Below are 14552 nucleotides of genomic sequence, written 5' to 3'. Positions count from 1 at the left end.
CTGCTGATTTCTATCACAGGGTGTAACAGGGGAGAGAAGGCTGCTGATTCACGTCACAGGGTGTATCAGGGGAGAGAAGCCTGCTGATTTCTATGACAGGGTGTAACAGGGGAGAGAAGGCTGCTGATTCACATCACAGGTTTTAACAGGGGAGATAAAGCTGCTGATTCACGTCACAGGGTGTAACAGGGGAGATAAAGCTGCTGATTCACGTCACAGGGTGTAACAGGGGAGAGAAGGCTGCTGAGTGACGTCACAGGGTGTAACAAGGGAAATAAGCCTTTTGATTCACATCACAGGGTGTAACAGGGGAGAGAAGGCTGCTGAGTGACAACACAGGGTGTATCAGGGGAGAAAAGGCTGCTGAGTGACGTCACAGGGTGTATCAGGGGAGAAAAGGCTGTCGAGTGACGTCACAGGGTGTATCAGGGGAGAAAAGGCTGCTGAGTGACAACACAGGGTGTATCAGGGGAGAGAAGGCTGCTGAGTGACAACACAGGGTGTATCAGGGGAGAGAAGGCTGCTGATACACGTCACAGGGTGTAACAGGGGAGAGAAGGCTGCTTAGTGACGTCACATGGTGTAGTAGGGGAGAGAAGGCTGTTGAGTGACGACACAGGGTGTAGCAGGGGAGAGAAGGCTGCTGAGTGACGTCACAGGGTGTAGTAGGGGAGAGAAGGCTGTTGAGTGACAACACAGGGTGTATCAGGGGAGAGAAGGCTGCCGAGTGACGTCACAGGGTGTAGCGTAAGCGAGGGAGGAATGCAGAGCGCTGCAGCCGCTCAGCAATGACGTCATCGAACTCCTCGCTCAGGGCCACAGTGAAGTGGTTCTTCCAGTCACCGACCTGGCCTGAAAAAGTCACACCACCTGGGGTTAGCTTCCCGGGAACAAAACAGCGACGGTACGGTGTGGAGTGATCGATCGATCCACGATGACGTAGATAATGACGAACGAAGATGGTGACGTGACGTCCATCAAAGAAACAACAACAGCAGCAGCAGCGGCAGCAGCAGCAACAACGACAATAACAACAGTTCAGTTCAGTTCAGTTACTCAAGGAGGCGTCACTGCGTTCGGACATATCCATATACGCTACACCACATCTGCTCAGCAGATGCATGACCAGCAGCGTAACGTAACGCGCTTAGCCAGGCCTTGAGACAACAACAACGACGACAACAACTACAAAGCACAACGAACTAACACACAAGCAACAACAACAACAACAACAACAAACCCACTGGGTTAGTTATCATGAAAGAAAATGATGACGACGACGACGACGACCATGAGAACGCTGACAGTGGGCGCATCGCGCATGGGGAAACTGTCGCCAGGAGGCCACACACCAAGAGGAGACCCTGCACTGCTTGCTGACTCACTACCGGGTGATGTTGAGCAGTGCCTGTTTTGAATCAATCAACATATGCAAGGACACCACCAACCCAACAATACATACAACAGCAAACAACAACAACAACCAACGACAAGAAACAACAAACAACAACAACAAACAACTCCAAAAAACAACAACAACAACAAACAACAACAACAAACAACTACAAAAAAAAACAACAACAACAACAACAAACAACTACAACAAACAACATCAACAATAAGAACCAACGGAAAGAAACAACAGCAACAGCAACAACAAACAACAACAACAACAAACAGCTTCAAGAAATAACAAAAACAAACAACTACAAGCACCAACAACAACAACAACAAACAGCAACAACAAACAACAACAAATAACACTGAACAACAACAACAAACAAACAAACAACTACAACAAACAACAACAACAAACAACAACAAACAACAACAACAAACAAACAACCAACAACACCAACAACAAAAAACGATGCCCCCCAATCCAACCTTTCCTGAACAGCTGTCGTTTTCCCCCTTTGAAGAGGCGGCCGGCAGGGTTGTCCTTGGCCAGGTCCGCCCTCTGGAGCTGCTGAAAGGAGCAGGCCTGCACGATCTCCTCGCACAGGGACGGCGTCACCGCCACCCCTAGAAACTCCGCCAGGTCCTTCACACACTCCATTGGCTTCTGTCTCACACACACATACACGCATACACACACGCATACACGGTAGCTAGATAGATAGATAGATAGATAGATAGAAAACATTAAAAATATGTAACGGTAGATATATAGATGGATAACATTCAAAATATGTGTGACGGTAGATAGAGAGATAGATAGATAGATAGACAACATTCAAAATCTGTGTGACGGTAGATAGAAGATAGACTGATTGATAGACAACATTCAAAATCTGTGTGACGGTAGATAGAAGATAGATTGATTGATAGATAATATTCAAAATATGTGTGACGGGACATTAGACAAATCTCATCCGCTTCCTTGGTATCTTTGACGTAGCTTTCGTGACGTCAAAACCAAGCGAGTGACGTGTTGTGTGACGCGTTTAATTGCTCCTGACCTCTTTCATGTCCTCGAAGCAGACGTTCAGGAAGGGCACTTGGGGATGCTCCTTCTGCCATGCCTCCATCTCTTGCAGGTAGGCGAAGTAATCAACGTAACTACCTGCAAGTACAACCGCAGCTCATTCACAAACAAGAGAGGCAAGGCCTTCAAGACTCACTTGTGATAAATTACGTCCCCTAGCATTAATTACAGAGTAATTTCCCTTTTTTACTATCTGCACCAAAACGTTTGCAAAATAAATAAAACTTCCATGCTTAGCAAAAGAAGTTCCTGTTTGAACAAAAAATGATAATAATGACTCCTCTAGTTGTTGTGTCAGAATAAGAGGTCAAAGTGCCATGTTTAGAGAATACAAAAAATATAGATATAACAGTAAATGCAGTTTGCATATAATTAGGCTTCTTTTTATTTTTTGTGCCAATCCCAGAGGTGCAATATTGTTTTAAACAAGATGACTGGAAGGAACTGAATTTTTCCTATTTTTATGCCAAATTTGGTGTCAATTGACAAAGTATTTGCAGAGAAAATGTCAATGTTAAAGTTTACCACGGACACACAGACACACACACACACACACACACACACACACACACACAACCGAACACCGGGTTAAAACATAGACTCACTTTGTTTACACAAGTGAGTCAAAAAAAAGGTTTTTGCACACTGAACTTATCCTTACCTGTAAACAACAACAGTAACAACAACAAACTGAGAAATTCTTAACCCCTGCAAAACAGAAGCAGAAGGAAAATCCGCCCTACAGCATTCAAGGACTGCGAGACCACCAGCATCGTTACTCACCATGCTGTTAACAACACCAAGGGCTACAAAATTCCAGATGGCACTTCAGAGCAGTACAGATGCTCCTTCTTTGTCAAGACCAACCTGTGTAGAACTATATTAGAAACAACGATAGATGCTACTGTGTCCCTGAAACAAATACCGACCAGTACCGATAAGATAAGATAAGATAAGAATAACTTTATTATCTCCAACTGGAGAAATTTGGTCAGGTGCATTATCACAACATAGACAAGTAAACAACATGGGGACCATAACTGTAAAAGCCAACAACAGCCCCAACAAATATTACGAGGATACAAATGTGAAAAATATCACGTACATCGTTTCATACATACATCCACACACTGCAGGTAATAACTAGTATTCTTAATGTAAAAACAGAAAGAATTAAGAAACATTATTTGAATATAATTATAAACATAGCCTACTATACTGCACATTGATTATAATAGACAGATAAGATAAGAATAAAGATGAATTGCGGAAAACCACAACCAGATAATCAGCACACACCCGCACCGCACCCCCCCCCCCCCCCACACACACACACACACACGCGCGGATAACTCTTACTTCCCAAAGACAATAATTGAGTGAAACCATCTAGACGATACCATCGTCCACAAAAAGTCAGTGGATAGTTTTAAATCGGCTCTGGCAAAAGCCAGAAGCCAGTAACACCAACGTGCTGCGCACCCAGTAAACGGATGTAAGCGACGTATTGATCCAGATCCTGACCATCGAAGAATGGAACCACCTGGAAGAAACGACAGTCATCATCATCATCATCATCATCATCCGTTTGACGTCCACAGTCATCATGTTGACTGTTCTGACATTTTCAAGAGGTGTGGGCCAGCGCAGCAAAGAGTTTAAAAAAAAAAAAATTACTGGAGTCTTCTTGCTCTCGACACAAAAGTGTCAAGAGTTTTTGCCTCGACAACTGTGTCAGGCAGGGCGTTCCAGTCCTTTATGGTGCGCGGGTAAAAGGACCCCTGCCGGTACAGAGTTCGGCACTGAGGCTGCTTGAATTGGTGGTCATGTTTTCTGCACTGTCGGGTTGGAGCAGGAATCAGCTGTGATCCATCCATGCAGACCATACCATGCGTGATTTTGTAAATCATGGCCAGTCGGTTGATCTTCCTTCGCTGCTTCAGGGGGGTGCCAGTCCAGTTGCTTGATGAGGCCGCTGACGTTGGAGGTGTTGTGATACCATCCTGTAACGAAGCGTGCAGCTCTTCTTTGGACCGATTCCAGCTTGATTTCGTTTGTCGTCGTGCAGGGGTCCCACACGGTACAGGCGTATTCCAGCGTGGGCCGTACCATGGCTTTGTAGGCTGTAGCTTTTAGCTGGGTGGCGCTGATCTTGAGGTTACGCCTGAGGAAGCCAAGGGTCTTGTTGGCCTTTGCGCAGATGTTGTTTATATGCTTGTCCCAGCTAAGGTCGTCAGTGATGGTAACTCCAAGGTACTTGGCTGAGGTAACCACTTGGAGAGAATGTCCATGTAGATGGTATTTGCTGGATAGTGGTTCTCTCTTTCTTGTCACCGGTAGAGTTGTGCACTTCCCAGGATGGAACTCCATATCCCAGCTCTTCTCCCACTGTTGAAGAAAAAATAATAATAAAGTTTGCTCCAGAATTTTTTTTAATGCTTTCTGCACGCACTGCTGAGTCTGTTGGACACCAGCAGCTTCATTGTACAGTCCAGGCCAGTGATGATGGAGTCTCCCGTCGGTCCGACGGACGAGTCGGCAGGCAGGCTTATTTGTCGGTGTGTGTCCTCATATGGGAGAACAGGCCGATTCTGGATGCGCAGCACTTTCCACAGGTGTTGCAAGGGAAAACGTCTCCAGAAGTTGAGCCCTGCTTCCTTCGCTCACGCTTCTCCTTAATGGCCAGCGTTGGGTGTTGAAGGGCTAGCTCGTCGTTCCGACATTAGCCTGGTTGCCTGACCAGGCCAGTACTGTCGCCGCATTTACAGCAGCGGTGGGCAGTTCTGCAGCCCTCCACTAAAACTCATACTGTACATTAGTTAGTCAGGCTAGGTAGGTGGGGAAAGGATGGGGGTGGGGACCTTCTGGGTTTTTTGTTGTTGTTTGATTTTGTGGGCTTGGCACTACCTTCTGTAGGGTCAGGGCCAGGTGATGTACAGGCTTGCCTGTGTGTGCAAAGCGAAAAGCAGTAGCGATCCGGCAGCTCCACACCTAGCTGGTCCTTAAAAGTTTTTTGGGTTTTTTTTTTTTATATAGATATATATATGCTGCGCTCTCGCTGTTTTTCCGTCGCAATATAACCAAAATGCGTGTGGGCGTGTGCGTGCGCGTGGTTGTGTGTGTGTGTGTGTGTGTGTGTGTGTGTGTGTGTGTGTGTGTGTGTGGTGTGGGAAGATGAGCAATGCGGCTTGGCTGACTGAAATGGAGAGGCACGTCAATTTCAGTAATCTGTATATCTGTATATAGCTATTTCCATTTGGTGCCATTTATCTTTTTATTTTCTATTCATTTTATTTGTTTGTTGTTTTCTTCTTATGTTGGACTTGTGCTGCTGCCAAAAAGAACATATCTGTACCAGAGTATAGACAATAAAGTTTGTGTATTGTATTGTATTGTTGTATTGTGTATTGTATTGTAAACTGGTTCGGGCGACGTACGAATCCAGATCCAGATCCAGAATCAAAACTGTACAATGAAGCTGCTGGTGTCCAACAGACTCCGCAGTGCATGCAGAAAGCATTAAAAAAAAAAAAATTCTGGAGCAAACTTTAGTATTTTTTTCTTCTACAGATTAACAACAACAACAACAACAAAAAAGAAGAAAAAAAAGAAGAAGAGAGAAATCGATGTACTCATTTTTAAATGACCATCCCCCCTCCACCCTCCTGCCCCCTCCCATTCCTTTCCCCCAAACCGAATGACAGTGACAGCGAGTGAATACTGACTTCTGACGGTCATTTGTTTGGGAGGGTGATGGAGCGGTAGGAGGTCAAAGAGTCATAGTAAGTATTTCTCACGAATGTCTGAGAACTGATGAGAATCGCCTTCAACAATGAAGAAGATGAAGAGGAGGAGGAAGAAGAAGAAGAAGAAGAAAAAGAAGAGGAAGAGAGAATCGCCTTCAAAAATGAAGAAGAAAATGAAGAGGAGGAGGAAGAAGAAGAAGAGGAGAATGAAGAAGAAGAGGAGGAGGAGGAAGAAGAAGAGGAAGAAGAAGAAGAGGAGGAGGAAGAAGAAGAGGAGAAGGAGGAGGAAGAAGAAGAAGAGGGGGAAGAAGAAGAAGAGAAGGAGGAAGAAGAAAAAGAGGAGGAGGAAGGAGAAGAAGAAGGAGGAGGAGAAGAAGAAGGAGGAAGAGGAGGAGGAGGAGGAGGAAGACTATGACACAGAAACAAAAACACTAAAGAGCTGACGACATATACAGCAACCAACCAGGGATTTCACAGCCTCGCAAGTAGAAGCGGGCATAGGCCTCAAATCCCTCATCCGTGAAGAAATCCCTCTGGCGCATATGGAAGTAGTGGGACACAACAACGTCCTTGAAATTCCGCAGCACGTGAAGCACGCGCACTCGTTTCGTAACGACCTCCTTCGACAGGTGTCTGTAATTAAACACGTTGTGTGTGTGTGTGTGTGTGTGTGTGTGTGTGTGTGTGTGTGTGTGAGTGAGTGCGTGAGTGAGTGAATGTGTGTGTGTGTGTGAGAGAGGGAGAGAGAGAGAGAGTGTGTGTGTGTGTGTGTGTGTTTGTGTGTGTGAGAGGGAGAGAGAGAGAGAGTGCGTGAGTGAGTGAGTGTGTGTGTGTGTGTGTGCGCGCGCGTGTGTGTGTGTGTGTGTGAGAGAGAGAGGGAGTGTGTGTATGTGAGTGAGAGAGAGAGAGTGTGTGTGTGCGTGAGTGAGTTAGTGTGTGTGTGTGCGCGCGCGCGTGTGTGCCCTTGCGTGTGTGTGTGTGTGTGTGTGTGTGGGTGTGTTCGCGCGCGCGCATGGTTGTGTACGTGTATGTGCGCATGTCTGTGTGCGTATGTGTTTGCGTGCGTGCGTCTGTGTGTGTGTGTGTGTGTGCGCGCGCGCGCTTGTGTGTGTATGTGTGTGCATGCATTGCGATCGTGTCCAATGGATAATGAACGTCATCATCATAATACGTCACGGCTACGCTAAACAAACACTTAACACTTTCCATAAGAACGGCGAAAGATTACGACGTTAACAGCGTTTCACCCCCAATTACCATCATCAAAATAGTGCAAGCGGAAGGCTCTTATACTGAAGAGGTGAATGTTGACAAAGAATACCACAATTCTGACGACGGAAGCTAAAGGTTGGGTCATTCACAGACACCCACTGGACATCCGAGGGGTCTGTGTAGAGGAGAAGAGAGGACTGGCCGTACTGAGAGAGTTAACAAGTGAAGACACTGTACCGCAGAAAAAGGTGTGAGTTGATGATGCGAGGCGAAGGCAGGGCGTCCAGCCGGGCCACCTCCGTGAACTCCGCCATCAGCTGGGACTTGTCGCGAGGGTCGTACTCCGCCCTGCCTGACGTCAGCATGTGCGTCACTTCCCACAGCCAATGGGTGCCTGCCGCCAAACATACACGCGGCAGCTGCCGGCTGGCTGTTTCCGGTTGGAAAATTCTTCTTCTTTTTTTTTCTTTTTCGTTCGTGGGATGCAACTCCACTGACGTTCACTCGTGTGTACACGGGTGGGCTTTTACGTGTATGACCGTGTTTTTTGTTGTAGGCATAGTGTAGGCAGCCATACTCCGTTTTCGGGGGGGGGGGGGGGGGGGGGGCGTATACTGGGTATTTTCTGGTTTCTATAACCCACCGAACACTGAAATTGATTACAGGGTCTTTAACGTGCGTATTTGATCTTCTGCTTGCGTAGACACACGAAGGGGCACTGGCATGTCTGCACATTGTATGTTGATCTGGAAGATCGGGGGGGGGGGAACTGAACCCTTTATTCACCAGGCACCGTTACCGAGATTCGAACCCGGGACCCCAACATTGAAAGTCCAACGCTTTGAACACTCGGCAAAAGCGTCCGTCACCCTGGAAAGTAGTGTTGACGACCTGAAAGATGGTTCACAAACGCTTGATCGTTTTTACGATGTGTGGTGATGCTGTATCGTCTGTGTGTGCTGAGCCTTTGTGGCGTGTCTCACTCACTGTGTTAAACTGTATTGTATTGTACTGTGCTGTACTGCATTGTATTGTAACATACTGTACTGTACTGCACTGCATTGTATTGTATTGTAACATACTGTACTGCATTGTATTGTATTGTATTGTAACATACTGTACTGCATTGTATTGTATTGTATTGTAACATACTGTACTGCATTGTATTGTATTGTATTGTAACATAATGTACTGCATTGTATTGTAACATACTGTACTGCATTGTATTGTATTGTATTGTAACATAATGTACTGCATTGTATTGTATTGTAACATAATGTACTGCATTGTATTGTAACATACTGTACTGCACTGCATTGTATTGTATTGTATTGTAACATAATGTACTGCATTGTATGGTATTGTATTGTAACATACTGTGCTCGTACTGCATTGTACTGTATTGTAACATACTGTGTACTGCACTCTATTGTGTGGTATTGTATTGTAACATAATGTACTGCATTGTATTGTATTGTATTGTAACATACTGTACTCGTCAGTACTGCATTGTATTGTATTGTAACATACTGTACTGCATTGTATTGTATTGTAACATACTGTACTGTACTGCATTGTATTGTATTGTAACATACTGTACTGCATTGTATTGTATTGTAACATACTGTACTGTACTGCATTGTATTGTATTGTAACATACTGTACTGCATTGTATTGTATTGTAACATACTGTACTGCATTGTATTGTATTGTAACATACTGTACTGCATTGTATTGTATTGTAACATACTGTACTGCATTGTATTGTATTGTAACATACTGTACTGCATTGTATTGTATTGTAACATACTGCACTGCATTGTATTGTATTGTAACATACTGTACTGCACTGTATTGTATTATAACATAATGTACTGCATTGTATTGTATTGTATTGTAACATACTGTACTCGTCAGTACTGCATTGTATTGTATTGTAACATACTGTACTCGTACTGCATTGTACTGTATTGTATTATAACATAATGTACTGCATTGTAATGTATTGTAACATACTGTACTGCACTGCATTGTATTGTATTGTAACATACTGTACTGCATTGTATTGTATTGCATTGTATTGTATTGTAACATACTGTACTCGTCAGTACTGCATTGTATTGTATTGTAACATACTGTACTGCACTGCATTGTATTGTATTGTTACATACTGTACTGTACTGTATTGTGCTGTGTTGTACTGTACTCGTACTGTATTGTACTTCACAGTATTGTACTGTTTTGTACTATACATGACTGAACTGTGCCGCGGCATTATGCTATACTGTAGAGCAGTGTACTTCACAGTGGCACCGTACTTAGTATATATACTGTACAGTACTGTACTGCACTGTACACTATTGTAATGTACTGTAATGTATCGCGCTGTATTGTGACTATACGTACTGTAGCCTGCAGCACCCTGTTACACTGGCCTCTCCCAAAAGGTACAACTTCACACTGCAGTGCGCAGTACCATACATAGCACAGCGCGCATAGTGCAGTGTACTTTCTACTATCGGCTTCGGATCCACTCTGTTTACGCATACGCAGATTCAAACACTCCACTGTTGGCAGCCGTTCTTTCTCTGTCTCTGGACCTTGCTTTTGGAATGAACTTCCTCTTTCGCTTCGTCAGGTCTCCACACTTAGCTGTTTCAAGTCTGGCCTTAAAACCCACCTCTTGACAAGATAGCCCCCCTCCCCTGCCTCTTCCTTGTCTTCAGTTTCTCAAGTTTAGAGTTATGCATGCGTGTGAGTGACTGGTGTGAAAGCGCTTTGATTTGTCTCTGCACAAGATTCAGCGCCATACAAATATTAATTATCATTATTATTATTACTTTTTCACACTCTGTTGAAGTGCATCACGCTACGGTATATTGCGTTGTATGGCGTTGTGATGTATAATTGCGCTGCATCGTTTTGTACTGAACAATACTGTCACACACTACACTGAACTATCATATATTGTGGTGCTTTATCTTTATTATTATTTAATTTTTTTTTTAATCTATAGTCTACTGCCACTACGCTGTGTCTGTGTACGCGCGCGTACAGACACACGCACACACACACGCGCGCGCGCGCGCGCGCACGCAAGCACACACATACACTCACACGTAAACACACACACACACACACACACACTCGCAAGCACACATACACTCACACATAAACACACACACACACACACACACGTGCGCGCGCGCACACACACACACACACACACACACACACACAGAACACGAGCACTGACCTGACTTGGGAAACGCGGCCAGAATGACGTCATCATCTCTCAACGTCATGTTCCTCAGATTACGCAAATGTTCCTGTGTCGTCACACTGACCGGGTATTTCAAAAACACCTCCCCGTCAACGTTGACCGTCTTTCTGCTCATCGTCCCAGTGCTTTCTACCGGGCCATTGCAAACTGCCGACGGATCTTTAACAGCGCTGTCTTGCTTTTCTTCGTCTCCGTCTGCAGGATCTAGCCTCTGCATCGTTTTTTTTTTTGTTTGTTTTTCTCTGCGAACATACCTGAATAAGGACAGGTATCTGCCTGTCTGTCTCTCCCTTCCCCTCTCTCTCTCTCTCTCTCTCTCTATCTGTCTTTCAAACTACCCCCCCACCCCCCACCACCTGTCCTACTCTTCATCCCGCCCCATCTCCCGCCTGTCCAACTCTCCCTTCCCCCATCTCCCGCTTGTCCTACTCTCCCTTCCCCATTCTCCCTGTCCTACTCTCCCTTCCCCCATCTCCCGTCTGTCCTACTCTCCCTTCCCCATTCTCCCTGTCCTACTCTCCCTTCCCCCATCTCCCTGTCCTACTCTCCCTTCCCCATTCTCCCTGTCCTACTCTCCCTTCCCCCATCTCCCGTCTGTCCTACTCTCCCTTCCTCCATCTCCCGCCTGTCCTACTCTCCCTTCCCCACTCTCCCTGTCCTACTCTCCCTTCCCCCATCTCCCGTCTGTCCTACTCTCCCTTCCTCCATCTCCCGCCTGTCCTACTCTCCCTTCCCCATTCTCCCTGTCCTACTCTCCCTTCCCCCATCTCCCGTCTGTCCTACTCTCCCTTCCTCCATCTCCCGCCTGTCCTACTCTCCCTTCCCCATTCTCCCTGTCCTACTCTCCCTTCCCCCATCTCCCGCCTGTCCTACTCTCCCTTCCCCATTCTCCCTGTCCTACTCTCCCTTCCCCCTTCTCCCTGTCCTACTCTCCCTTCCCCATTCTCCCTGTCCTACTCTCCCTTCCCCCATCTCCCGTCTGTCCTACTCTCCCTTCCTCCATCTCCCGCCTGTCCTACTCTCCCTTCCCCATTCTCCCTTTCCTACTCTCCCTTCCCCCATCTCCCGTCTGTCCTACTCTCCCTTCCCCCATCTCCCGCCTGTCCTACTCTCCCTTCCCCACTCTCCCTGTCCTACTCTCCCTTCCCCCATCTCCCGCCTGTCCTACTCTCCCTTCCCCCATCTCCCGCTTGTCCTACTCTCCCTTCCCCATTCTCCCTGTCCTACTCTCCCTTCCCCCATCTCCCCCCTGTCCTACTCTCCCTTCCCCACTCTCCCCCCTGTCCTAATCTACATTCCCCCATCTCTCCCCTGTCCTACTCTCACTCTCACCATCTCCCGCCCGTCCTACTCTCCCTTCCCCATTCTCCCTGTCCTAATCTACATTCCCCCATCTCTCCCCTGTCCTACTCTCCCTCCCACCATCTCCCCCATGTCCTACTCTCCCTCAGTCCCACCATCTCCCCCCTGTCCTAACACACACACACACACACACACACACACACGCACGCACGCGCGCACGCAGGCACTAACTCACATGCGTGAACAGTTACTTTTCCCTCATCAGTAGTCGTCTTTTTCCCCTGTCTTTGTCAAATAACACTCATGGCTAAAAGACGCTAAACTAAAGAAGAAGAAGAAAACAACAACAACAACAACGAGGACGACGACGACAACAACAACAACAACACACACACACACACACACACACACACACACACACACACACACACACACACACACACACACACACGGGGGAGTATCGACACTCTCCCAAAATAAGGACACGTACAAGCATATATACATTTTGAAATAGAAAGACTGTTGAGCTCTGTGTGTGTGTGTGTGTGTGTACAATATCAGTTCACAAGAAGAGGGCCAACCTTTCTGCAACTCTTCCTGACCTGACCTCTTCATATCAACCAAGAATCTCCCGCCTACACACTTCGCACAAACGTGTGACCACGCTTGTGCCTGGTTGGACTCACTTAGATGTTGACGTCTTAATTAATAACTTTTGGAAACATTACATTAGCCTATGTCTTGGAGAGAGTATAGACCTGGTAAAACATCCGCTTGTCTTAGCTGTTATATTTGGATTTTCTACAAGCGATACAACAACAACAACAACAAGATGACAAAAAGAACTTACAGATTTGCAAGATTCGTCAGACGCAGCAAGCAACCGTGATCTTAGTGACCTTGACCCGGTCACGTGATGATGACTTGTGTGTTATCTGACTGAGTGACCTCCCGTCTCAACAGCAGAGAGGCATGTGTGTGTGTGTGTGTGTGTGTGTGTGTGTGAGAGAGAGTCTTTGACCCCCGCCCCCACCCCAACCCCCCAACTCCCCTGACTGTCGTAAATCGCTCAGTCTGTCTGTGTCGGCCAGAACGTGACACGTTTGGACAGTAGTGGTACCGTGAAGGCCTTTACACACACTTACCTGCTCTCTGTCCCTTCCAGTCTCTGGCACTGACTGCAGAGACAAGACAAGACAAGACAAGACTAGTTAAGACAAGACAGGACAAGGTAACACCAGACTGCTTAAGACAAGGCAAGACAAGACAAGAATGATTAAGACAAAGCACTGAAGAGTAATTAAAGCAAGGCAAGACTAATTACGACAAGACAAGACTAGTAGTTCAGACAAGACAGGACAAGACTAGTTCAGACAAGACAGGACAAGACTAGTTCAGACAGGACAATACTAGTTCAGACAAGACAGGACTGTAGTTCAGACAAGACAGGACAAGACTAGTTCAGACAGGACAAGACTAGTTCAGACAAGACAGGACTGTAGTTCAGACAAGACAGGACAAGACTAGTTCAGACAAGACAAGACTAGTCAGTTCAGACAAGACAGCTGGACAAGACTAGTTCAGACAAGACAAGACTAGTTCAGACAAGACAGGACAAGACTAGTTCAGACAAGACAAGACTAGTTCAGACAAGACAGGACAAGACTAGTTCAGACAAGACAAGACTAGTTCAGACAAGACAGGACAAGACTAGTTCACGGACAAGACAAGACTAGTTCAGACAAGACAGTTCAAGACTAGTTCAGACAAGACTAGTTCAGACAAGACAAGACTAGCTCAGACAAGACAGGACAAAACTAGTTCAGACAAGACAGTTCAAGACTAGTTCACACAAGACAAGACTAGCCCAGACAAGACAGGACAAGACTAGTTCACACAAGACAGTTCAAGACTAGTTCAGACAAGACAAAACTAGCTCAGACAAGACAGGACAAGACTAGTTCACACAAGCAAGACTAGTTCAGACAAGACAGGACTGTAGTTCAGACAAGACAGGACAAGACTAGTTCAGACAAGACAGGACAAGACTAGTTCAGACAGGACAAGACTAGTTCAGACAAGACAGGACTGTAGTTCAGACAAGACAGGACAAGACTAGTTCAGACAGGACAAGACTAGTTCAGACAAGACAGTACAAGACTAGTTCAGACAGGACAATACTAGTTCAGACAAGACAGGACAAGACTAGTTCAGACAGGAAATACTAGTTCAGACAAGACAGGACAAGACTAGTTCACGGACAAGACAAGACTAGTTCAGACAAGACAGTTCAAGACTAGTTCAGACAGGACAAGACTAGTTCAGACAGGACAGTACAAGACTAGTTCAGACAGGACAATACTAGTTCAGACAAGACAGGACAAGACTAGTTCAGACAAGACAGGACAAGACTAGTTCACGGACAAGGCAAGACTAGTTCAGACAAGACAGCCGGACAAGACTAGTTCAGACAAGACAAGACTAGTTCAGACAAGGCCGGACAAGACTAGTTCAGACAAGA

General features: G+C 46.0%; 1 protein-coding gene across 1 annotated transcript; it reads right to left on the bottom strand.

Moving 5' to 3' along the window:
• Window positions 1-541: 541 nt before the first annotated feature.
• Window positions 542-10965, bottom strand: LOC143288166 (sulfotransferase 2A1-like). The gene is made up of 6 exons (XM_076596468.1): window positions 10703-10965; window positions 7684-7840; window positions 6698-6867; window positions 2463-2566; window positions 1888-2065; window positions 542-852 (listed from the first exon to the last, which is right to left on the bottom strand). The coding sequence occupies exons 1-6, from the start codon at window positions 10944-10946 to the stop codon at window positions 734-736; spliced, it is 972 nt and encodes a 323-aa protein (XP_076452583.1). The 5' UTR covers window positions 10947-10965; the 3' UTR covers window positions 542-733.
• Window positions 10966-14552: the final 3587 nt, after the last annotated feature.

Source organism: Babylonia areolata, chromosome 12, assembly GCF_041734735.1.
Source record: "Babylonia areolata isolate BAREFJ2019XMU chromosome 12, ASM4173473v1, whole genome shotgun sequence".
Taxonomy (NCBI): domain Eukaryota; kingdom Metazoa; phylum Mollusca; class Gastropoda; order Neogastropoda; family Buccinidae; genus Babylonia; species Babylonia areolata.
This window is presented reverse-complemented; position numbering and strand designations above follow the sequence as displayed.